This window comes from Odontesthes bonariensis, chromosome 1, assembly GCF_027942865.1.
Source record: "Odontesthes bonariensis isolate fOdoBon6 chromosome 1, fOdoBon6.hap1, whole genome shotgun sequence".
Lineage (NCBI taxonomy): Eukaryota > Metazoa > Chordata > Actinopteri > Atheriniformes > Atherinopsidae > Odontesthes > Odontesthes bonariensis.
In genome coordinates this window covers 42,121,713-42,147,982 of record NC_134506.1, presented here as the reverse complement: position 1 = coordinate 42,147,982, position 26,270 = coordinate 42,121,713, and the positions used below count along the sequence as shown (strand labels likewise).

At 44.8% G+C, this 26,270-nt stretch overlaps 1 protein-coding gene across 1 annotated transcript in view; it reads right to left on the bottom strand.

The window, feature by feature from the left end:
• The window catches only part of LOC142381834 (aggrecan core protein-like), a 34,330-nt gene that overhangs the window by 2,818 nt on the left and 5,242 nt on the right, over window positions 1–26,270 (bottom strand). The window contains exons 3-18 of the mRNA XM_075467093.1: window positions 26,150–26,241; window positions 21,576–21,867; window positions 19,525–19,699; window positions 19,149–19,276; window positions 18,770–19,063; window positions 17,455–17,760; window positions 17,193–17,367; window positions 16,987–17,114; window positions 16,389–16,682; window positions 16,188–16,286; window positions 14,425–16,089; window positions 8,110–8,184; window positions 4,131–4,289; window positions 3,966–4,048; window positions 2,206–2,350; window positions 40–222 (exon numbers count right to left, since the gene is read on the bottom strand). Of these exons, the coding sequence (XP_075323208.1) occupies window positions 40–222; window positions 2,206–2,350; window positions 3,966–4,048; window positions 4,131–4,289; window positions 8,110–8,184; window positions 14,425–16,089; window positions 16,188–16,286; window positions 16,389–16,682; window positions 16,987–17,114; window positions 17,193–17,367; window positions 17,455–17,760; window positions 18,770–19,063; window positions 19,149–19,276; window positions 19,525–19,699; window positions 21,576–21,867; window positions 26,150–26,241 (4,293 nt within the window). The remainder of the gene's footprint in view (window positions 1–39; window positions 223–2,205; window positions 2,351–3,965; window positions 4,049–4,130; window positions 4,290–8,109; window positions 8,185–14,424; window positions 16,090–16,187; window positions 16,287–16,388; window positions 16,683–16,986; window positions 17,115–17,192; window positions 17,368–17,454; window positions 17,761–18,769; window positions 19,064–19,148; window positions 19,277–19,524; window positions 19,700–21,575; window positions 21,868–26,149; window positions 26,242–26,270) is intronic.

The window sequence follows — 26,270 nt, the reverse complement described above, 5'->3', positions numbered from 1 at the left end:
CTACTTAAAAGACTACGTAAAACACCGGATGTCTCTCACCATCAGTGCATTCCACTTGGGGTTTCTCCCACTGTCCGTCAGCTTGGCAGCGTACCACTGGTGGGTGGCGCTGTCTGAATCCTGGGTTGCACTGGTAGCGGATGATGGAGTTGACGGGGTACTCAAGCCTCCTGTTCCCAAACATGTGAGCGTTTTCCACCTCTGGCGGAGCCCCACAGGACACTGAAGACAAAGCCAGAGACCGCACGGCGTTGATTTAACTGACTTATTTCAGTAAAAAGCCGTAACACTTCCAAACATTCATTAACATTTTGACGGCTCTTAGTTGTTTTTGGTTCGACAATGAAGGCTGCAAACTGTCAGTGGGGTCACATGGCGCTGAAAGGATCGGATTTGGCTCCCATGGGGGCACTTGAGGGCACTTTAGCACGCATTTTGGCTCCCAAGAGGGCACTTGAGGGCACTTTAGCACGCGTTTTGGCTCCCATGGGGGCACTTGAGGGCACTTTAGCACGCGTTTTGGCTCCCATTGGGGCACTTGAGGGCACTTTAGCACGTGTTTTGGCTCCCAAGAGGGCACTTGAGGGCACTTTAGCAGGCATTTTTGCCTTCCAATAGGACCTTTTAGCGAGTTTTGGCTCCCAAGAGGGCACTTTAGCATGTGTTTTGACTCCCTTGGGGGCACTTGAAGGCAGTTTAGCACGCGTTTTGGCTCCCAAGAGGCCACTTGAGGGCACTTTAGCACGCGTTTTGGCTCCCCTGGGGGCACTTGATGGCACTTTAGCATGAGTTTTGGCTCCCAAGGGGGCACTTGAGGGCACTTTAGCACATGTTTTTGCTCCCAAGAGGGCACTTCAGGGCACTTTAGCACGCATTTTGGCTCCCATGGGGACACTTGAAGGCAGTTTAGAACGCGTTTTGGCTCCCATGGGGGCACTTGAGGGCACTTTAGCACGCATTTTGGCTCCCAAGAGGGCACTTTAGCACGCGTTTTGACTTCCATGGGGGCACTTGAGGGCACTTTGGCACACGTTTTGGCTCCCAAGGAGGCACTTGAAGGCAGTTTAGTACACGATTTGGCTCCCATGGGGGCACTTGAAGGCAGTTTAGCACACAATTTGGCTCCCATGGGGGCACTTGAAAGCAGTTTAGCACACGATTTGGCTTCTATGGGGGCACTTGAAGGCAGTTTAGCACACGATTTGGCTCCCATGGGGGCACTTGAAGGCAGTTTAGCACACAATTTGGCTCCCATGGGGGCACTTGAAGGCAGTTTACCACACAATTTGGCTCCCATGGGGGCACTTGAAATCAGTTTAGCACATGATTTGGCTCCTATGGGGGCACTTGAAGGCAGTTTAGCATGCATTTTTGCCTTCCAATAGGACATTTTAGCGAGTTTTGGCTCCCAAGAGGGCACTTTAGCGTGCGTTTTTCAACAATTGGGCCACAAGTGGGAGAGAGAAAATATTTGACAAATGAGAAAAAACATGCTCACGTCTGCCGGAATGCGTCACCAGACAACTGTTTTAACAAAACATCTGCGTGAACAACTTGACAGGGTGACTTTGTCATTAGAGTTAATCTGTTTGTTCTTCCTGCCCTTTGGTGTCCAGACGGAGTCAGTTAGAGTTTGTATTAAAGTGGCAGCCGGCTGCAGCAGCTCCTGGACACAAAGAGCGTTCCTTTGCATCTTTTAGGAACTTCTAAAGAAAAAACACAGATTTTTAAGACTATCCGGGCAGACAGAGACCGCAGACAGAGTGGTAAAAGTAAAGGAGGAGGATCACAGAGCTGGTTAACAACAGATGGTGTAATCCTGTACCTGGCTGCAGGAACAGCTCTAACAGCTCTCTGCTCAGCTTTAAGACTATCCGGGCAGACAGAGACCGCAGACAGAGCGGTAACCGTGTGTGACATCATCAGCTCAGTTGTTGCAAAGCTATGGAAACACCTCCCCTACCCACTGACGGAGACCTCTGAAGACATCTGTCCCGCCTCTCTGCTACACTTCGACTTTCTACATGTTTGTCAGCTGATTGTTATTTACTTTCGTTATCCATCTATAACAATATAATTTCTTTAATCATAATTTACACTGCAGTGATGTAATTTCCCTTCGGGGATTAATAAAGTGTTATTGAATTGAGCGTTCAGGGTGTGTCCACACACTGGAGCAGCTGTGAGAGCTAAAAGCCAACATACCTGGGCCCTTCTTGCAGGTGAATGGCAGGTGGTAGCTGCAGGGTACATCGTTCCACTGGCCGTTCTCATGCCAGATCATCACCACACAGTCTTCTCCAGATGTCTGGTAGTTATCAGGCTGGTTTGGCCTCCAGTTCTCGTATTGCTGCGGAAGAAGAAGTATTACAAACACACTATTCTGCACACTATTTTTTACTACCAATCAATCTACACAGTTCATTTCACTTCAGTGCTGAAGGTCAGTTATTTGCTTTTGTTTAGCTTGTTTTTATGTCCATTTGGCATCTTTGGTCCTCAGTTAACTGATGCATTTCCACCTGTGCACAACATACACGACCTCTGTGTTGTGTGGAAACACCGGCTTAGAGGCCAGTTTGTTTGTCCTTTTGTGCTGCTGAATGCGTCCACTTGTGTCGAGGTGGGAGGAGTGGAGCAGCTGAGGTTTGGTTTCTGTACACAAGGTTATTTTGGTGTTCGTTTTGGGATGACACTGCATTTATTTTGCATCCTGATCAGCTCAGACAACCTCTTATGACACAAAAAAACAGCGGCTTTCATTACTTTATTTGGCAGGGTCACACAAATAGCCCCTCTGAAACAAATTACCACAAAGTCTGTTGATCTGTTGACTTGTTTAAACGACTATAAAGTTGAATGCAAATCAATAAACAACTACTGATGTGATTAAAGCAGTGTCGAGGTCGATTAATAAATGATTAACAAGAATAAATCAGCTAAGAAGCTTTTTTAAAGTATCTTTCTATCACAACAGTCTGGAAACCAGGTTGACTTATTGTTCCATAACTTCTGGACTCTACGTCTTTGTCTTCAGTCTGTATATTTGTTTTAGTTGTTTTGTGTCTTTTTTTGTAGCAAATTGAGTAATTTTGTGATGTTTAATGTGTGGTTGTTTTGTAGAATTTACATTTCTTTTAAGTGTTTCCCTTCATAGATGTTTGTCCCATGGGTTAGGGGTAACCCAACAACACATTACAGTGGAAGTGTGGTGCAATGAATGCGGTGTTGAGTGAGTCTGTACTAATCCTTGTTTGTCCAGGAGATGATATAAATGAGCAACTAAAGTGGCAGCGATCTTTGCCTGAATGAGGTCGAGTCGGCGGAACCTCAGGTCCTCCTCGATTTGTTTTGTCCAGCTTTTCTTGGGTGCAGTACGTTGGATTGCCAGAGAAGCCGATGGGCAGCCGATCCGCCTCCATTGGGCAGACGTGGCCGAACCAGAGCAATCCTCACTGTTGGATTTGTGTGTCGATGGTGGGTTGCTGTCAGCACCGTTCGGCGATAGTTTAATTGGCCACACGAGGATGTATTTATTAAAGTATCTTAATAAACTCATGTTGTTGTTCCTCTTAAAAGGAATCTGTCATTGAGGTTTTTTCCTTCTTTTTGTGGTTATCTTGTGTGTTTGCCTCATTGTTTCGGATCCTGTTGTGTTTTTGGTGATCATTTTGTGTGTCTTTGTTGCTGTTTTGCGCAGCTTTGTGGTTGTTATGTCTTTGTGGTCATTTTGAATCTTTTTTTTTTACTGGTTTTGCACTTGTTGAGTTTTTATCTTCTCACTGAGGCGTATAAAAAAAAAATATCTTAAACCCCCTAAGGCAGGGGTGTCAAACTGATCCGTGAAAGGGCCGGTGTGCCTGCAGGTTTTTGTTCCAACCCTGCAGCAGCACACCCGACATGTTTCATTCAATCAGTTTGACGCCCCTGCTCTAAGGACACATCAGCGTAAAGTCCTCACTCACCAGAGGAGTGCCGTCAGTCCACTGGAAGTCGTCCTGTACCGTCTTGTCATTCAGGCCGATCCACTGGTAGTCATGTGCATGTGCTGTGGAGGAGAAACATCACATATACCCTTTTATGTCTAATTTTCTCCATACTTCCCTGCAGATGCCACATTAAGTACTCACAGTTGACAAACTGTTGCTCCTCCGGTGTGATGATGCTGGCCAGGTGTGCGTTCAGGTCCCGGCAGCGCTGCTCTGCGTCCAGCCACTCCTCTCTGTCAGAGAAGTGCAGGTAGCAGTTCCCCTGAAACTTAGTCCAGCCGTCCTCGCACAGCTGCTCCTCTGCAGCCGCAACACCAAACAGCCAACATTGTGAAATAGCTCACATAACTCAACGTCTCAGGGAAAGACTGAGATTAGAAATCATCCTCAACCACAATCGGGTTTGACAGATATAAAGCACAATATCAGATTATGAGAAGCCTCCGTGTTCTTCCCATTCTCCCCGATTCTCTTTCAACTACCAATGCGGTATTTCACTTTATAGACGATTTATAGTGTTTCCATTTTGATGTAGAAAAAGTCCCAGCACAGAAAATGACACGTAATGCTCCATTTCAGCTGGGATGGTACTGCCCAATACTCATTTATTTCTTCAGACTAATGCCTCATTCATTCAGCTGCTCCACCTTGATTACACTGTATAAAGGATCAGTTCAACCAAATTACAAAAAAAACATATTTATATTTTTCTACTTCAGTCATGTTAACAGCTTTATTTTCCACCCCAATACTTTTATCAACATGCAAGTTTATTTCCTCACAAGCTGGGTTATAGACTAAATCTCCTCAGCTCGTGGTCCCTTTAAAGCCCTTTCCGAGCTTTTAATCGTATCTTATCACCAGAGGTGGGTAATAACGAGTTACATTTACTTGAGTAAGTTTTTGAAAAAATTATACTTCTCGTTCTAGTTTTAAATCTCTGTACTTTTTACTTTTACTTGAGTAGATTTGTGCAGAAGAAACTGTCCTCTTACTCCGCTACATTAGGCTACAATGAGCTGGTTACTTTTCTTCTTACCTCTTTGGTATTCTACACCTCATTATTTTTATCCCCCCGCGTACGCCTCATTTTAATGTTTTATTCTGACAGAGAGAGAGACTTCCGCCAAAGGCTCTACCACCTGACTGTGTTCCACCAATCAGACGCAGCCGTGCAGTCTGGTCACGTGACCGTACTCAATCTCAGCGGCGGGACGGGTTAGCTTTAGCATTAGCAGTCGTAGCAAACAAAGAAAGAAACAGATGAAAAATGTCAGAACCAACGGTGGGAAATGAAGACGCAGACGAGGCCTCATACTGAAAGCATGTTTACCTTACAAAGAGTGAGAAACAGCAGCTACATTATGTGTCTTCTGTGTCAACCAAAACAAACGCACATTTCAGCAGAAACTCAACATCTAACTTGAGGAAACATGTAGCGCTAAGTTTCCTAAACTCGTTTTCCCCCATGGATAGGTGAATGTTTGTTTTTTAGGTTACATAAGGGTTACATATGTTTTAAACATTTCCTAAGTCTTTTATTTTTTATTGAAGTTCTTGAATTCACCTGGATTATTTTAATTTAAGCTATTTTGTAATTAATTAATTCATTTTAATTTATTTTATCAATTGGATGAACTCTAATTGGCCTAAAGATGATTATTTAGTATTTTTGTCTGTCTGATTGAATGCTTGTGTTAACAAATAAATCAGACGTTACTCAACAGTTACTCAGTACTTGAGTAGTTTTTTCACCGAGCACTTTTTTACTCTTACTCAAGTAATTATTTGGATGACTCCTTTTTACTTTAACTTGAATCATATTATTCTGAAGTAACAGTACTTTTACTTGAGTACAATTTTTTGGCTACTCTACCCACCTCTGTCAGGAGCTCATATATTCAGTCATTTGGACTTCATTTATTGAATCATAATCAGTGCCCATTTTTCAGCTCACTTATTTCCCAAAGAGGCCCCACACACACATGCTGGATGGGTTTATTCACTACTTATACACAGTGTTTTGGATTTTAAAAAGAAACGTCCGTGGTTGCTACCACAGAAGCCCTAAAAGCCTATCATGGAAAATATTACTGTTTACACTGTAAATGCAGGAACTTCTTATGGGTGGTTCCTCATACAAAGATGTGGACAGGAGCACGAAGAGGATATTTTCTGACCTTTTCTTAGTAACCATGAGTCACACCGTTCTCATTTTTCACAACTGTCATCATGGCTGAGAAAAACGACCAGACCTTATGTTTTCTGTAACTCTGCACTTACTCATGCAGCCTTTACAGCACGTCTGCAGCTCTGAAAGTCTCCAAACTTTAGAGCAAACCAGTGCCATTACGTAATAACATGAAGATGTTTTTTTTTGTATTTGAGTGAACTGATCCTTTAGATGTTTCCATCAACTCTACGGGAAACAGATTTCCACCACAAACCAGTGCATCTTTGACCTCTGAGCCACCAGGACTCCTCTGCTGGTGATGTTTAGCGTCTCTTCGGTTGTTTTTTTAGGAGCCCGTTGTTAGTATTTATTAGCTGAAGCTGATCTCGTACCAATCTGGCAGCGTTCCCCTCCGTAGCTGGGCAGGCATAAGCATTTGAAAGAGTCTGCACTCTCCACACAGGTGGCTCCGTTGGCACAAGGGTTGGTATGGCACACATCTACTTCTGCAAAAAACGGGGGCGGGTGATACTACTTTTTCAGCGGGGGGTAAGGACGGGAGGTGGGAGATTCGCCCAAGCAAGCAGAGGGAGGTGGAGCTGTGATAGCAGAACTATCACAGCTGAAAAATACTGCAACTTCTGATCAGACTTAGACTTACTGCACACAAAATCCTTGACTATGTTCTCTCTTTTTTTGTTTTTACTCTTAGATATTCCAGGAAGCCGAAAATGCATTAAAGGGATAGTTCGCCTCTTTTGACATGAAGCTGTATGACATCCCATATCAGCAACATCATTTATGAACATTTTCTTACCCCCTGCTGCGTCCTGTGAGCCGAGTTCCAGCCTCGTTTTGACGCATATTGTTTTGCTTCTCAAAACAATATGCGTTCAAAAGAGTAATACATTTGCATCACAAAATCGTTCTTCAGGAAAAAGTCAGACCTCACAATCGCTTGGCCCTATTTTCTCTCCCTTCGTATCACTGCCTGCTGCCGACAGCCGCGCCTGTTACGGTGTTTATTATAGAGAAAATAGGGCCAAGCGATTGTGAGGTCTGACTTTTTCCTGGAGAACGATTCTGTGATGCAAATGTATTACTCTTTTGAACGCATATTGTTTTGAGAAGCAAAACGCTTTATTTTTGTGGCCCCAGCCAACTAGCCGGACTACTTTCGTCAACACCAAAACTAGGCCGGAACTCGGCTCACAGGACGCAGCAGGGGGTAAGTCAATGTTCATGCACAATATTGCTAGTATGGGATGTCATACAGCTTCATGTCAAAAGAGGCTCACTATCCCTTTAATTTGACTTATTTTTGCAGTTTAAAAACCAAAAGATTTTAACATATGCAGTAAGTTTATATTTGAATCCATGCTCAGTTGCAGCAGAAGATTAGTATTCAAATTCCAGCCCAGTGAAACCAGTGATGCCAGAAGGAGCACATGCTGCCACAGGTTTAGCAGGCACAGCACAGCAGACCAAAAACAACACGTAGGCTGAAGACACTTGCGATAAACACGTTTGACATGGAGGTGGTACGTCCTCAGAGCAGAGCCGATGCATGTTTGATGAACACTGTAACATTCAAATCTGCCACGCAAATACAGAGACACCCGTAGCCGGAAGAGTGCAGAACAAACAATGAATGATGCAAAAACACATCAGGACAGTAGAGTTGGCAGAGGAAAAAAGATGTTTCATAAGTGTAGTTGGACTGATTCAAAAACAGGGAACATATTCAGTTAAATGCGCTTCTGACACTGTAGCTGCAGGTTGGAGGAACAACACAAAGCAGTCCAGGAACATAAAACATGCAAATAACAAACAGATGAAAAGAAAATACAAGAGCAGACTGTTAAATCGAGGCGTAATAAGTCAATGATAACTGAGGCTGCTGTAAGGGAAGGAAATGGAAGATAGAAAAGTAAATACAGGACTCACCAAGGCAGAGAGCGACACCATCCTCTGCTGTGCATGTTGCATTACCACAAGGGTTGGGTTCACACGGGTTAAAGCCTTGACAAAATAAGGAAAAAAAGCTAAGAAGATTCAAATAAGATGTGCACCAGTTGTGTTTGCTTCCAAATGTCAGGAGCAGTGAAGACTTTTTTCTTTTAAAGCCGCTAAACAAGGCAACAAGGCATGTTTTCGTGATTTGGTTGTGGTACAGGCTACATTGTGTACAAAAGTCTCTCATTTGCACCCCTCATTTCTTTATAAGTACCAGGAAAACAAAAAAAATGGAATACAGTGACTTGTTGAAAATGTGTAAAGATAAATGTAAATATGATTTACATATACTATTCGGGCAAAGACCTCATAAAGAAGTATTTTCCAATGCTATTAACGAGGCTTGCAATGAAGAAAAAGATCAAGTAAGACAGGGAATTGTTGTTTAGGCTGCCCTGAGATGGCAGTTTAAGTTCATGTTGGGGTTACTATGGTTTTAGATGGTACTGAAGCATAACAAGTTGTCAGTTGAGCCAGAAACCAAGATGAGGATTGAAAGGGGAATAGAGAGTCGCCCTGATCCTCCACTCCTTTCCTTCTTCACAGGAAATAACACATATGAGATCAAGTTAGAAAAGTACGATTATGTCATGTGAGTACATGATCAAGCAGCAACATCTACCTCCTGCCTTTGATAATATGCTCGACTCACTGACATGAGACAGTATTTATAATGCACCCATTTGAAACAGATTCCTAGAAACCGTCTTTTATTTGTCTATAAAACATGGCCAATGCAGCTAGTAGTTGTTTTGTTTCTCATTAATAGACAATATTCTGCCTGTTAGAGCCATCTATAAAGGAGTCTGTCCCATCACCTTCTGATGACACTACACAGCTTAGTTTGTTCACCTCAAACAGGCAATGGAAACAAGCCCAATGTGCAAGCCAGGCAATGGAAACAAGCCCAATGCACAAACCAGGCAATGGAAACAAGCCCAATGGACAAGCCAGGCAATGGAAACAAGCCCAATGCACAAATCAAGCAATGGAAACAAGCCCAATGCACAAACAGGCAATGGAAACAAGCCCAATGCACAAGCCAGGCAATGGAAGCAAGCCCAATGCACAAACAGGCAATGGAAACAAGCCCAATGCACAAACCAGGCAATGGAAACAAGCCCCATGCAAAAACCAGGCAATGGAAACAAGCCCAATGCACAAACAGGCAATGGAAACAAGCCCAATGCACAAACCAGGCAATGGAAACAAGCCCAATGCACAAACCAGGCAATGTAAACAAGCCCAATGCACAAGCCAGGCAATGGAAGCAAGCCCAATGCACAAACAGGCAATGGAAACAAGCCCAATGCAAAAACCAGGTAATGGAAACAAGCCCCATGCAAAAACCAGGCAATGGAAACAAGCCCAATGCACAAACAGGCAATGGAAACAAGCCCAATGCACAAACCAGGCAATGGAAACAAGCCCAATGCACAAACCAGGCAATGGAAACAAGCCCAATGCACAAGCCAGGCAATGGAAACAAGCCCAATGCACAAACAGGCAATGGAAACAAGCCCAATGCAAAAACCAGGCAATGGAAACAAGCCCAATGCACAAACCAGGCAATGGAAACAAGCCCAATGCACAAACCAGGCAATGGAAACAAGCCCAATGCACAAACCAGGCAATGGAAACAAGCCCAATGCACAAACAGGCAATAGAAACAAGCCCAATGCACAAGCCAGGCAATGGAAACAAGCCCAATGCACAAACAGGCAATGGAAACAAGCCCAATGCAAAAACAGGCAATGGAAACAAGCCCAATGCACAAACAGGCAATGGAAACAAGCCCAATGCAAAAACCAGGCAATGGAAACAAGCCCAATGCACAAACGGGTAATGGAAACAAGCCCAATGCACAAACCAGGCAATGGAAACAAGCCCAATGCACAAACAGGCAATGGAAACAAGCCCAATGCAAAAACCAGGCAATGGAAACAAGCCCAATGCACAAACCAGGCAATGGAAACAAGCCCAATGCACAAACAGGCAATGGAAACAAGCCCAATGCACAAACAGGCAATGGAAACAAGCCCAATGCACAAACAGGCAATGGAAACAAGCCCAATGCAAAAACCAGGCAATGGAAACAAGCCCAATGCACAAACCAGGCAATGGAAACAAGCCCAATGCACAAACCAGGCAATGGAAACAAGCCCAATGCACAAACAGGCAATGGAAACAAGCCCAATGCACAAACAGGCAATGGAAACAAGCCCAATGCACAAACAGGCAATGGAAACAAGCCCAATGCAAAAACCAGGCAATGGAAACAAGCCCAATGCACAAACAGGTAATGGAAGCAAGCCCAGTGCACAAACCAGGCAATGGAAGCAAGCCCAATGCACAAACCAGGCAATGGAAACAAGCCCAATGCACAAACCAGGCAATGGAAGCAAGCCCAATGCACAAACCAGGCAATGAAAACAAGCCCAATGCACAAATCAGGCAATGGAAACAAGCCCAATGCACAAACCAGGCAATGGAAGCAAGCCCAATGCACAAACCAGGCAATGAAAACAAGCCCAATGCACAAATCAGGCAATGGAAGCAAGCCCAATGCACAAACCAGGCAATGGAAACAAGCCCAATGCACAAATCAGGCAATGGAAGCAAGCCCAATGCACAAACCAGGCAATGAAAACAAGCCCAATGCACAAACAGGCAATGGAAACAAGCCCAATGCACAAACCAGGCAATGGAAGCAAGCCCAATGCACAAACCAGGCAATGGAAGCAAGCCCAATGCACAAACCAGGCAATGAAAGCAAGCCCAATGCACAAACCAGGCAATGAAAACAAGCCCAATGCACAAATCAGGCAATGGAAGCAAGCCCAATGCACAAACAGGCAATGGAAGCAAGCCCAATGCACAAACTAGGCAATGGAAACAAGCCCAATGCACAAACAGGCAATGGAAACAAGCCCAATGCACAAACCAGGCAATGGAAACAAGCCCAATGCACAAATCAGGCAATGGAAGCAAGCCCAATGCACAAACCAGGCAATGGAAACAAGCCCAATGCACAAATCAGGCAATGGAAGCAAGCCCAATGCACAAACCAGGCAATGAAAACAAGCCCAATGCACAAACAGGCAATGGAAACAAGCCCAATGCACAAACCAGGCAATGGAAGCAAGCCCAATGCACAAACCAGGCAATGGAAGCAAGCCCAATGCACAAACCAGGCAATGAAAGCAAGCCCAATGCACAAACCAGGCAATGAAAACAAGCCCAATGCACAAATCAGGCAATGGAAGCAAGCCCAATGCACAAACAGGCAATGGAAGCAAGCCCAATGCACAAACTAGGCAATGGAAACAAGCCCAATGCACAAACAGGCAATGGAAACAAGCCCAATGCACAAGCCAGGCAATGGAAACAAGCCCAATGCACAAACAGGCAATGGAAACAAGCCCAATGCACAAACAGGCAATGGAAGCAAGCCCAATGCACAAGCCAGGCAATGGAAACAAGCCCAATGCACAAACCAGGCAATGGAAACAAGCCCAATGCACAAACCAGGCAATGGAAACAAGCCCAATGCACAAACCAGGCAATGGAAGCAAGCCCAATGCACAAACCAGGCAATGGAAACAAGCCCAATGCACAAACAGGCAATGGAAACAAGCCCAATGCACAAATCAGGCAATGGAAACAAGCCCAATGCACAAACAGGCAATGGAAGCAAGCCCAATGCACAAACCAGGCAATGGAAGCAAGCCCAGTGCACAAACCAGGTAATGGAAGCAAGCCCAATGCACAAACCAGGCAATGAAAACAAGCCCAATGCACAAACAGGCAATGGAAGCAAGCCCAATGCACAAGCCAGGCAATGGAAGCAAGCCCAATGCACAAGCCAGGCAATGGAAGCAAGCCCAATGCACAAACCAGGCAATGGAAGCAAGCCCAATGCACAAGCCAGGCAATGGAAGCAAGCCCAATGCACAAACCAGGCAATGGAAGCAAGTCCAATGCACAAACCAGGCAATGGAAACAAGCCCAATGCACAAACCAGGCAATGGAAACAAGCCCAATGCACAAACAGGCAATGGAAACAAAGCCCAATGCACAAACCAGGCAATGGAAACAAGCCCAATGCACAAACAGGCAATGGAAACAAGCCCAATGCACAAGCCAGGCAATGGAAACAAGCCCAATGCACAAACAGGCAATGGAAACAAGCCCAATGCACAAACAGGCAATGGAAGCAAGCCCAATGCACAAACAGGCAATGGAAACAAGCCCAATGCACAAACCAGGCAATGGAAACAAGCCCAATGCACAAACCAGGCAATGGAAGCAAGCCCAATGCACAAACCAGGCAATGGAAACAAGCCCAATGCACAAACCAGGCAATGGAAGCAAGCCCAATGCACAAACCAGGCAATGGAAACAAGCCCAATGCACAAACAGGCAATGGAAACAAGCCCAATGCACAAATCAGGCAATGGAAACAAGCCCAATGCACAAACAGGCAATGGAAGCAAGCCCAATGCACAAACCAGGCAATGGAAGCAAGCCCAGTGCACAAACCAGGTAATGGAAGCAAGCCCAATGCACAAACCAGGCAATGAAAACAAGCCCAATGCACAAATCAGGCAATGGAAGCAAGCCCAATGCACAAACCAGGCAATGAAAACAAGCCCAATGCACAAACAGGCAATGGAAGCAAGCCCAATGCACAAGCCAGGCAATGGAAGCAAGCCCAATGCACAAGCCAGGCAATGGAAGCAAGCCCAATGCACAAACCAGGCAATGGAAGCAAGCCCAATGCACAAGCCAGGCAATGGAAGCAAGCCCAATGCACAAACCAGGCAATGAAAACAAGCCCAATGCACAAACGGGTAATGGAAACAAGCCCAATGCACAAATCAGGCAATGGAAGCAAGCCCAATGCACAAACCAGGCAATGGAAGCAAGCCCAATGCACAAACCAGGCAATGGAAGCAAGCCCAATGCACAAACCAGGCAATGAAAACAAGCCCAATGCACAAACAGGCAATGGAAACAAGCCCAATGCACAAACAGGCAATGGAAACAAGCCCAATGCACAAACAGGCAATGGAAACAAGCCCAATGCACAAACCAGGCAATGGAAGCAAGCCCAATGCACAAGCCAGGCAATGGAAGCAAGCCCAATGCAAAAACCAGGCAATGAAAACAAGCCCAATGCATAAATCAGGCAATGGAAGCAAGCCCAATGCACAAACCAGGCAATGGAAGCAAGCCCAATGCACAAACCAGGCAATGGAAACAAGCCCAATGCACAAACCAGGCAATGGAAACAAGCCCAATGCACAAACCAGGCAATGGAAACAAGCCCAATGCACAAATCAGGCAATGGAAGCAAGCCCAATGCACAAACCAGGCAATGGAAACAAGCCCAATGCACAAACAGGCAATGGAAGCAAGCCCAATGCACAAACCAGGCAATGGAAACAAGCCCAATGCACAAACAGGCAATGGAAACAAGCCCAATGCACAAGCCAGGCAATGGAAACAAGCCCAATGCACAAACAGGCAATGGAAACACGCCCAATGTGCAAACCAGGCAATGAAACAAGCCCAATGCACAAACCAGGCAATGGAAACAAGCCCAATGCACAAACAGGCAATGGAAACAAGCCCAATGCACAAACAGGCAATGGAAGCAAGCCCAATGCACAAACAGGCAATGGAAACAAGCCCAATGCACAAACGGCAATGGAAGCAAGCCCAATGCACAAACAGGCAATGGAAACAAGCCCAATGCACAAACAGGCAATGGAAGCAAGCCCAATGCACAAACCAGGCAATGGAAGCAAGCCCAATGCACAAACCAGGCAGTGTAAGTTCCCAAAGTTACAACGTGTAACTTTTTATTCCCTGGCTTTTAACCCAGCATGAGACTCTGTTTCTGTTATTGTCTTATTGTTTTTATTTTTTTAATATTGTTATTGTTTATTATTGTTTTTACATTGTTCTTATGTTTTATGCCTTATATTTCGTGTTGTTACTCATGTACAGCACTTTGGTTCAGCCATGGCTGTGTTAAAGGGCTTTATAAATAAAGTTGAGTTGTATATGTGGCAGTGCAGTAGTGTTGTGTTTGGAGTCTAATGTGATTTCCTCCAGCACAGGATTATGTTGTCTTCCTAAATCTGTCTTTGTAAAGCTTCTTTTTGTCTAAAAAGTTAAGGAAAAAACATGTCTTATCTTAAAGTCAGAGGCAGAGAATAAAATGTTAGATTTACCCACCTTCTACAATGCCTGGGCTCTGTGCCAAAGCAGGAGGAGCCACCAGTCCTGCAGGGACAAACGTAGAGCCTGGGGTCACGTAATCATAACCGGGGGTCTCTGTTTGTTCAGCCCCATAAAGGGCCTCCTCTGGTCCGGTTGTGCTCTCTCTCGATGCCTGTCCGGTTGGAGAGGGCAGCATCGCCTGTGGCACATCTCCAGAGGAAGCTCCAGAAGAAGTTCCTGAATAAATGGTGGTGGCTGTGTATGTGTCAGCGTGCCCCCCACCAGAGTAAAAACCACTACTGCCAATGCTTCCCTCTCCACTGTATTCCACTGACCCCTGCCCCAGCTCCATCGACAGTGTAGTGTCTCCAGATACCTTTCTAACAAAAGTCCCATCCACGAATGTAACACTGCTTTCGTCTCCACTTGTAGAAGATTCTGATCCAGAGAGTCCTGATCCAAACTTTCCAGATCCAGGCCCAGAAAGGAAACTAGAGCTTCCAAATCCAGAGAACTGTCCACCACTTCCCTGTCCAGAGCTGTAGAATAAAGACCCGGAGGCCTCCTCGTGCTCTCCAGATGATGACCCGCTGAGTTCAGTGAAGCCCGAACCCACAAGTGTTACTCCAGAGAAGAACTCTGAGCCACTTCCAGAGGCCGAACCGCTGAGAATCCCTGATCCTGAAAAGTCTCCAGAACCACTAAACACCATTGGGCTTCCTGAAAGCTCAAACTCCCTCTGGGTAATGGATGCATCAATCAGTTTACTATCAATAAGTAAGATCTGAGCATCTCCGCTACCTGAAAGCTCTGCTGAATGTCCACTCCCACTTATCGGGGAAGATCCTGAAGGAAAACCGCTGAGCCCAGGAAAGTCCTGTCCTGAGATGAAACCAGATGACATTCCAGAAAATTGTCCACTTTCCCCAGAGCTATCAATGGAAGAGCCACTTTCTGTAGAGCCAAAACCAGATCCAGAGCCAGACCAGGACAGATCCTTGCTACCACTGAGCTCTCCAGACCCTGAACCGGATGAAGGGAAGATAAGGATTGTGGTACTTCCCTCTCCAGCTTCCTGAGGTTCTCCTGATGCTGATCCCTCCCCTGATATAACACTGTTGATGCCTGAGAAAACAACCGGGATGCCAGATCCTTCTCCACTGAGACCTGTTCCAGAAGCATCTGCTCCGCTAGCACCTGATCCTCCACTGGGCAGCTCAGTGCCTGCACTGCCGGCCTGGTCTCCAGAGCCAGATGGATCTCCAGAACCAGACATGTCTCCAGAAGCGTTATTATCTCCGGAGGTAATCTGATCTCCAGAACCAGATGGATCTCCAGAAGTGTTATTATCTCCGGTGATAATCTGATCTCCGGAATCAGACACATCTCCAAAAGCGTTATTATCTCCGGAGGTAATCTGATCTCCGGAACCAGACACATCTCCAGAAGCGTTATTATCTCCGGAGGTAATCTGATCTCCGGAACCAGACACATCTCCAGAAGCGTTATTATCTCCGGAGGTAATCTGATCTCCAGAACCAGAAAGATCTCCGGAGCCAGACATTTGCCCCGAGTGATCCCCAGAGATGCTACCAACTCCAGATCCTGAGCCATAGTCTGCTGAGCCTGAACCAGAGCCTGAAATATCCACAGGAATGGGAAGAGCAATGGGGGAAACACCTGAACGGAGATATGAAAGAAAAAGTTTAGGGTTCATGAGGAAAAAAGGCATTTTTGGGAGGTCAAAATTAGTCTATCCGGGATTTAATAAAACTTACCGGATCTTAACAAATCAGTGACTGAAGTCTGATTTAGCAGAGCCTCCTGGATATCCGTAATGTTCAGTCCAGTTTCATTTGCAATCAGCCAAACGTCCGCTGCAAGAACGAGGCAAGAGGAGGAACTGATGAATCACTCACATTAATGGATTATTGACAAAAGAAGAAGCCTGTAATATAGGAAAGCTGATCAGCGTTTACCTCTGAAACAGTATGCATCGAATCTGGCATCAAATTCAGGATAGCGTGTCTGGTTGGGGTGAGCGTACACAGTGTGCACCCCTGATTTCCCTCCTCCACACTCGGCGCGGGGATTGTTGATGGGATAACGGACGCTGCGATCCAGTAGCCAGCCAGCGCGGCACTTGTCAAAACCCATTTTCCAGGCTGCGTAGAGCTCTCCTGTGGACGCCAAGGCAGCATCGCGCTCTTGACAGTTAGAAACAGCCTCGTCGTAGGTGAAACCCTCAGCAGATCCCACGTGGAAAACCTCCCCTGTGGAGCAGATGAAGGAGAGATGTTGGTGGAAAAACAAAGGGACTGGATAGTGTAGTGGCAAGATTGCCTACTGGAGGTAGTACCTTTCATGCAGGGGATTTGAACCCAGGTCACCTACACGAAAGGTACTACCTCCAGTAGGGGTTCTTAGGCAAGACCCCCTTACCCTACCTGTAAGTCGCTTTGGATAAAAGCGTCTGCCAAATGCATAAACATAAACATAAAGAAAGACTGTGACGTCCTTCAGGATCAAAAAGCAACATCTAAGCCTGCTAATGACACCAATGAACATATAAGTAACCTTTGAGCCCCTCGGTGTAGCAGTACACATCATATCTCTCGTCTGCCGGCCTCAGGCCATATGACCGAACTCCAGGATGATCTCCCAGATCTCCGGCGCACCTCTCTCGAGGGAAGACGATTGGATACCTACACAAGAGCAAATCCTGAATCTCGTTTTGAGGGAGGCGTCGCTTTACGAGCTCTGAAAACGCATCTCAGGTTTACCTCACAGTCTGGTCCAGAAGCCAACCTGCATCACACTGGTGAAACCCAGCCTCATACGCTGCCTGCAGCTGCTGTGGTGTAGCGATGGAGCCTCCGGCGCTCCGACAGGCCAGCTGAGCCTCAACGAACGTGAAGGCATAGCGTCCGCCTCGTGAACGGTAATGGAAGACCACACCTGTATTGAAAACAAGGAGTATTCTTGAGTAGTGGAAACATTTATTAAATTAGAAAGGACCTAGTTCTAAACAGTTCCATCGCTCACCAGCCGGAGGCGTCACAAAGCCTTTGCTGGGCTCCCTGCCTACATTCGGCCTGGCGGTGACGGCCCCAATCAGGTCAGGTATGATCACGGTGGCGCGTGGCGGCTGAGTCCGAGGCTGAGGCAGCGCGGTGGGGCTTTCCGTGAAGGTGAAGTTCACTCGAATGGGCTGCTGAGTCTCCAGCTCACCTGCTGCCTCGCTCTCTGTGGTCGTCCTGCTGAAGAATACCTCTGGGCTCTGTGTCACCGTGGTAACACTCAAAGTGCCACTTCCCTCTTCTGAGCCCGAACCGTCTTCATCTGGAAACTCTAGAAGGTAGAGTGTTATCAGCATTGGCATTCATTCAAACTTTACTCAACTGAAGTAAAGCCAGCACCAGTATGTTGAATCTTAGGCACATTAACCCAGACATGATCTCAAAACTATCGCCTGTTTTTTCGACAGTGAGTTCATTCTTCTTCCTTTGTCTTATTTTTGAACCAATAAAACACTAACTTGTATGTAACACATCATGGTTTTCATTAGGCTATCTAAGGCTATCTAAGTTATACATATCCATATTCATAGCGGAGATGGGGACTCAAGTCACTGTGACTTGGACTCGAGTCGACTCGAGTCGCTGTTTTGATGACTTGTGACAAAAAACAAAAGACTTGAGACTTGACTCGGACTTGGAAGTTAAAGACTCGGCACTTGACTTGACTTGAGACACGATGTCTTGAATGACTTGAGAGTTATTCAGTTCATGTTTTCAGTTTGAATATAAAATTAATATTTAGCTAATATTATCTTGTTAGCCTAGTCGGTAGTTAGCTAACGTTAGCTTGATATGATACAGGGTGGACAGGTTGGACACATATTAAGATCAGATTCTGCAGGTAAAATTGCAATAATAAGGTGACTTGACTTTGACTTGACTTGACTTGAAAGCTAAGACTTGAGACTTACTTGAGACTTGCACATGTGTGACTTGGTCCCATCTCTGATTCATAGTATATTATTTGTCCCATTCTGTATTCTTATTCTTATTCTTATTTTTTTTCTACCTCTGTATTTTATTCTATTGTATTCAAATACACCGGACTGCTATGACGACCTAATTTCCCTTTGGGTAATTACCTACCTACCTACCTACCTAGGACGAAGCACGTTTAAAGTGGCCTTTATGAGAGAACTCATAAATGGAGCACAGATGTAGTTTTGGTGTAGTCTTGTTGGCTTTTGTTTGATACCTTCAGTGCCTTTTATTAAAATCTGTGACAAGACAAAGCGTTAAAGTTTTCTGCAGCTTCGTTCTTTGTCTAAGACATGGCCTACCTGTGTAGCAGAAGGCGTCATAGCGGGATTCAGGGAGTGGGTATCCTGTCTGGTTTGTGTGGAGATAAACAGTTCGCACCCCGAGCAAACCCCCTCCACACTGCGGCCGACGGATGTTGATAGGATAGCGGACGCTCCTGTCTCCCAGCCAGCCGGCGTTACAGACGTCCATCCCACCCTGCCAAGCCAGGTACAGCTGACCTGTGGTGGCCAACTGGGCTCCGCGGTTAGAGCACACCACCGCAGCCTCGGAGAAGCTGAACTTTTCTGCAGAAGCGGCGTGGAAAACTCTACCTGTTTCAGAAAAGAGAGGTACATGAACGAAGGCTTGGAAACCAAAAACTGTTCACCAACATTTTCAGCGTTCGTGAAAGTTTACCTGTCATCTTCTCAGCAAAGCAGTAGACATCATACGTCTCATTGAGGTCTCTCACTCCGTACGTCCTCACACCAGGCAGCTCTTCTTTGTCACCGTAGCAGTTCACACGAGGATCATGGATCGGGTACCTTTGGTCAAAGGAAAAACAGATTTATTGTCATCAGTATCGAATATTAGATATTAGACTATGACCTGAGAGCTTAAAACTATCAGATGCATCCTCTTCTGTTGCATTCTGGTGCTGATTATCAAAATTTTTACTGCAGACAACTGTATCGTTCATGCTGGAAAGGCCTTAAACGAGCTGGTATGTAAAACAACTAGGAATGTTTGGTATGTATCGATGGGAAAAGTAATTTCCCATCATCTGACCAACCTGACAGTTTGGTCAGACAGCCAGCCGGCGTCACACTGGTGGAAGCCATCGTCGTACGCCGCTTGCAGCTGCTCAGGTGAGGCTATAACCGCACTGTTCTGGGCGCACGCTGCCTTCGCCTTTTCAAAAGTCAACGTGTAGCGACCCATAATGGGCCGGTAGTGGAACACAATGCCTGGAGAGACAAAGAAGACCTTTAGTCAAAGCTGAGCCGAGTAAGATGTTCCGTGTTAAAACTAGTTTTGGGTTTTAATCTTTTTTTAGCTTTTGGATTGTCTGTGGTTGGACAGAAGATTGCTTCCCGGGATATCCGCTGCGTACTTCCGAGTTTTCTCTTTCCTTATCTAACCACCTGTTTTCTTTCTACCCTGTTCCATCCTGTATGTTTGATCCTGTTTCAAGGATTTTGTGTTCCTGGAGCTCCAACCCTGCAGTACTTTTAGTTTAACTTTTTCAGTCAGCAAGTTTATCAAAGTCCTTTATGTTCTTCAAAGGGCCGGGACTTTAACGCGTTAATTGGGATTAATTAATTACACCAAAATTAATTACCACGCTAATAAAATTAACGTATTTTAATCGCAATTATTTTTGCTGAACGTTTCTCACTGGATTCAGGCGTACCGATTATACTGGGGCACCAGCTAACGTTCATGACTTCAGACGACAACAAACCACAGTGAACAATAGTCAAACATTAAAGAAGAGGCTGATGGATGTGAAATTTTGTTTAAAAAAACGGACGAATGGAAGCGTCGATAAGAGCACGGTTGTGTGCAAATTATGCAACAACATGGAATATTACGTAGCTTCAAGTATCACCTCAATGCAAAACATAGAGCAGCTAGCGTGGAAGCTAGCGTGGACATTAGCCTGACTCCGAGAACAAGGACCCACACTCAACCAAATGACTGGTTTCAGGGCCCTGGCTCACTGGATTGCACTCGACTGTAGAAGATAAGGGGCTGCAAAAGGTACTACAGATTGCATTGTCTGACACAACATATGAGCTACCATGCAGAAAGACAGTGACAAAAAGAGGTTCTCACTGATCTTAGGTCAAATATTTATGTGATTAAAAATGCGATTAATTTCGATTAATTCATTACAAAGCCTCTAATTAATTAATTCATTTTTTTAAATCAAGTCCCAGCCCCAATTCTTCGTGTGGTTTCTTCCTTTGTGTGCCTGCTTTTCAGCTTCAGGTAATTTCTTTAACCACACAATGAGAGAATTTCCTCCTCCTACCTTCAAATGGCTTAGATGTAACTGGAATATGTGATTATGCAAATTAGCTCCTCTCATCTTAAATTCTCCACCACGGTGTTGATTGCTTGCTTTCACTTAAACATCTTCAAACTGAGAATATAAAAACTAGATTAGAAATTAAAAAGATGAATTCTGCACAATGATTTGAGGGTGATTACACAGCACATCAAAGTTTGGTGCTGACAGACTGTAATTCTTAAGATTTAATCACGACATTGTTAGATGTAACCTTCTTAAATCAATAGTTGAGTTTGATCTTTGAGTCAGAAACCAGGTATACTGTTAATGTAAAAGTTCAGACTATATTGGGCAAAAACTGGGTCAAAGTAATCAGATAAGAAGCAGAGAGAACAGTGCAATCCACAGTTTAAATTAACAATGCACCATCTGGTGTTCATGCTGATATCCAATATTCTTTGAGCTTAATTTAGTCACTGGGGACAAAACCCCAAAAAAGAAACGTTAATTCACATTTTAAACATGCTACATTTATCTTTATATCACTAAAATAAACAAGATTGTATAATTCATCCAACTTTATTAAAATTGGACGATTCTCCTCTCTTGAAAATCCTTAAATTTGTTGATTTTTTTTCCCCCCCGATTTTTGACTTTAAAGCCTTTATTGGCTGATACCACTGACATGCCAGTATTATTGTGCATCTCTTGTCAAAAACTCCTGTGAAACAGATGGTTATCGGAGAACTGTTGAAAGCTGAGAACATGTTGGGATTATACACAATAAGTAACCTTAAACACTAAAGAGGTAAAGATGATATGAACACCTTGAACGTGAACATGGACGATGTCATGGTTGTCCTCGATGCCTTGCTGAACCTCGCAGCGATACACTCCTGTATCACTGGAACGCAGATCGCTTATCTTGATGCCAGCATCTGTTGGGGTCTGAGGGTAGCTCAACAGGTGAACTCTGTCCAGGTAGTCATCGCTGATGTGCACCCGTCCCTCCAAAGCCACCAGGATGGTTGTGACCTTTTCTTTGGTGACGAGGCTCCATTTGATGCGATGAGAATGGGGAGCAATGGTGGGAGCTCCGGGATCTGGGAGGGTGTGGTCCTACGATGGAGAAAAACAATATTTTTACAGAGTTTAATGAGGTTGAAGCCAATTATCCTTTATGATTACAGTTAGATGACTGTGATGGACAGAATGCAATTTAGGATGCTGTTGTGCAATTCAAGATAGTACACCGACTTCACTGGTCGAAGGTTAAGGTTGTCTAGAATCAGACCAGAGTTTGACCCTACATGCGATAGATGCAAGCAAGCTCCTGCAAGTCTATTACATATGTTCTGGACATGTCCAAACTATATCATTTCTGGCATTCTATTTTAAAGACTTTCTCTAAAGTGCTAGAAGAGCCGTTGGATCCTTACCCCTTTATTGCCCTATTTGGTGTTGCACCGCAATGTGTACGTCTCAGTAATTATAAGTGCAACATGTTGGCCTTTTGCACCTTGTTGGCCAGGAGACTTATATACTGTTCAGGTGGAAAGACCCTCTCCCCCCTGCGCATTCTCATTGGGTCAAATATCTTAAACTATTATGCAATATCTTAAACTAGAGAAGATCAGATACTCTCTCCAAGGGTCTGCTCAGAGATTCTATGCAGTTTGGCAGCCTTTCTTGACATTTATTGAAAAAATGGAACCAGATAATGTAACCCCATAGACTTGTTTTGTGATGTCTTTGTTGTTGTCTTTTTGTGGGCTTTTTTGTTTTTTCGTTTACGTGTCTCTCTGTTGGCTTTGGCGTGTGGGGTGGTTAAAGGGGAACTCCGGGGCATTTTAAGCGCATTTCCATTGCTAGAGGTTGTCAAATACTGATAGTAGGACACAGAGAGGTGCAAATCTGCGCTCCCTGTGTGGAGATCGCGCCGTTCGCTCAGCCAGTCATGCAAGGCTAATACGTGGTGGCTAGGGGCAAGAGCTAACCCTTCCACGTAAAACAACAACTTGCACACAGCAGAAACGTCACACCACTTTATAAACCATCCGACAATAAAGTCACAAGCCTTACCATCAAAACCATATGCATGGTTCTCACATTACTGGCATGGGGACGTTACAAAACAACTTTATAAACAGCATGTCACTCACCGGCTGGTTGTAGGCTCGCGCATGTGAAAGCCCAAAAGAGTCGATGGACGATAATCCCATATACAAAACAATTATCTTCTCTAGAAAAACTGCGTTCAAGTATTTAAAACATTAAAACAATACATGCCCAGTAATATTGTTGTAATGTTTTAAATACTTGAACGCAGTTTTTCTAGAGAAAATAATTGCTTTGTTTATGGGAGTATCGTCCATCGACTCTTTTGGGCTTTCACATGCGCGAGCCTACAACCAGCCGGTGAGTTACATGCTGTTTATAAAGTTGTTTTGTAACGTCCCCATGCCAGTAATGTGAGAACCATGCATATGGTTTTGATGGTAAGGCTTGTGACTTTATTGTCGGATGGTTTATAAAGTGGTGTGACGTTTCTGCAGTGTGCAAGTTGTTGTTTTACGTGGAACGGTTAGCACTTGCCCCTAGCCACCACGTATTAGCCTCGCATGACATGCTGTGCGAACAGCGCGATCTCCACACAGGGAGCGCAGATTTACACCTCTCTGTGTCCTACTATCAGTATTTGACAACCTCTAGCAATGGAAACGCGCTTCAAATGCCCCGGAGTTCCCCTTTAACCCTTATAGGGTCTTCGTGTCTGTGGGACCCATTTTCAGTTTTTACCGTAATAAAAAGTATACAAATAATTATTTTTTCAAACTAAGATTCATTGGCCTTGGCTCATTTTCTGTGAGGAACATAAATCAGAAAAAAATGTCAATGACCCCCCCCTGTATACCCCCCCTTCACATTTATATTACATACAGGGTCTTCGGGTCCACTGGACCCGGGGCTAGTGAAAGTGTGGAAATCATAGGTCCTCTGCACCCATATTCTCCCTTACTCCTCTCTGGGCCTGTGTGAGTGAGTACATATGCAATACAAACACAGTGAAACTCTGCCCCTCATGTGTAGTATAGTCTGGTATGAAAATAGCCGTGTTCAATGGGGGTAATGTGTTGTTCAGACAGATGTTATGTGTAAACTGACTTGACTAGGTTGAAATTTCTAATGAAATTCAAATAAATAATACTTGCTTCATTTGTATATTTGTTGATTACTTCCAGTTATGCCTGTTTTATGATGCATTTCCTTATTTTGTTACATTTTAATAAAAAAATTAACAAAAACGAGTGCCATTTTTATTCATAAATTGAATTTAACAAAGGTAAAGGGGAAAAATTTAACATATGTGTTGTTTATAATACTTGCAATTGGGATGGAGTAAACATCTGCAGAGTATATTAACAAAAAAAGGTTTGATTATGTTGAATTAAAAGCCCCAAAATGCAATGGGTCCACCAGACCCAGCAGGACTCTCTGTGTAACAAAAAGATGAGGACCCTATGGGGGTTAAGATGGGTGGATACTGGGGATTAGACTAGATACAGTATACTGTTTGTATTATGTATATTGTGAAAATCTTCAATAAAAAGACCTTGATCAAAAAAAGAATGCAATTTAGGGAGATAGGGTGAGAAGCTCGGTCATCCCAGAGGAGCTCAGAGTAGAGCCGCTGCTCCTCCACATCCAGAAGAGCCGGATGAGGTGGCTCGGGCATCTGGTTAGAATGCCTCCTGGACGCCTCCCCGGTGAGGTTTTTGGGGCACATCCCACTGGGAGGAGACCCGGGAAGACCCAGGACACGTTGGAGAGACAATAGCCGCATTCGGACAGAAGAAGAATGCAGTTCTGATAACTGTCCTTCCCCAGCGGAACTGTTTCATTTTACATTTGTCCATGAGTTGGGACCTTGATAGGGACTGATGCGACGCAACCGTCTGCGACGCAACCGTCTGCAACAGCGACGCGTTACTCTAGCGCCGCGCTCAAAACAAAACCCGCAAAAAGTAAGGTCCATTTATCAGTGGCTCTGTCCATGTTGTCTCCATAGCTGCAACAATAGTTTTTAAAAATGGCGGTGCCACAAGAAGCGGAAATCTGACATGGGGCGTCGCTACCGACCACCAAACACCTCCGTCAGATGTGTTCCTATGGAAACCAGAACAGACCCAGCCTCGGAGAAGGAGCTGAAATGGTTCCAGGAAAGGAGGGCGATGGTCCAGAGTTCCTGTATGTCCGAATTCGGGAAAAAACGGCCCGTTCCTGAAAAGGTTATAGGAACTGCAAAAGGTTCCTACAGTGGGAATGTGGCTTATAAGCCGCATTCGGACAGACAGAGCAGTTCTAAGAACGGTCCACCTCAAATTTCGTTCTAATAACTGTCCTTCCCTAGGGGAACTGTTTCAGTTTGCATTCGCACATGAGTTGGGACCTGATAGGGACTGATGTGATGCAACCGTCTGCGACCGACGTGTTACTTTAGCGCCACATTCAACAACAAAACAAAACAAAACCCGCGAAAAGTAAGGTCCATTTATCAGTGGCTCTGTCCATGTTGTTGTCTCCGGAGCTGCAACAATAGTTTTTAAAAATGGCGGGGCCACAAGAAGCGGAAATCTGACATGGGGCGTCGCTACCAAACACCTCCGATGTGTTCCTATGGAAACCAGAACAGACCCAGCCTCGGAGAAGGAGCTGAAATGGTTCCAGGAACGGAGGGCGATGGTCCAGAGTTCCTGTATGTCCGAATTCGGGAAAAAACGGCCCCGTTCCTGAAAAGGCTATAGGAACTGCAAAAGGTTCCTACAGTGGGAATGAGCCTTATAGCCACAATCGGACAGAGAAGATCCTTTTTCCTTACAGATTACTTGTTGTTTAGATCATCTTTAAAGCTGCATTTTTCATTTTTCAGCTGCTCCGTGACCCTGATTATTATCGTTTGAAAGGTTTGAAGAATGTCTGCACACATCTGGGCATCATTGAACAACACAACGCTCATGCGGAATTATGTTTTCGTCCACTTTTTTTTGCACGAGAGTAAAATTTTCAGTCGTCTTTGGCCTGCAGCTCTAGTTTGGTCTTCAAAAACCTTCAGTCCCACCACCTGTCTGAGTGCTGATCAGTGTTGCCATTAAAAACAGGCCATTTTAGAGGTTATTTCCTGATAAATAGCTCCTTATTTTCTGCATAAAGTGAATGTATAAAAAAAGACTGTTTCACTGCTGACACAAGGACGTGTTTTTCAGACTAATTAGTGAACCATTACATTAATTAACCAACGGCTTCTGAGCACAGAATGAATGCAAATACTCTGTGATTTGGCAGAATACTCAGTGGAAGACACGCTTCCACGACCATGCGGTGGGAGTCTTTAATGACACACCTCAAAGTAACACGGCAGCACGAGCGTCTCCCCCAGCAGAGGATGCTGTGGTTCCTCCAGAGGGATGCTCACACTCAGCACATCCTCCGGATCTGTGACAAACCAGAAAAATAAACACATG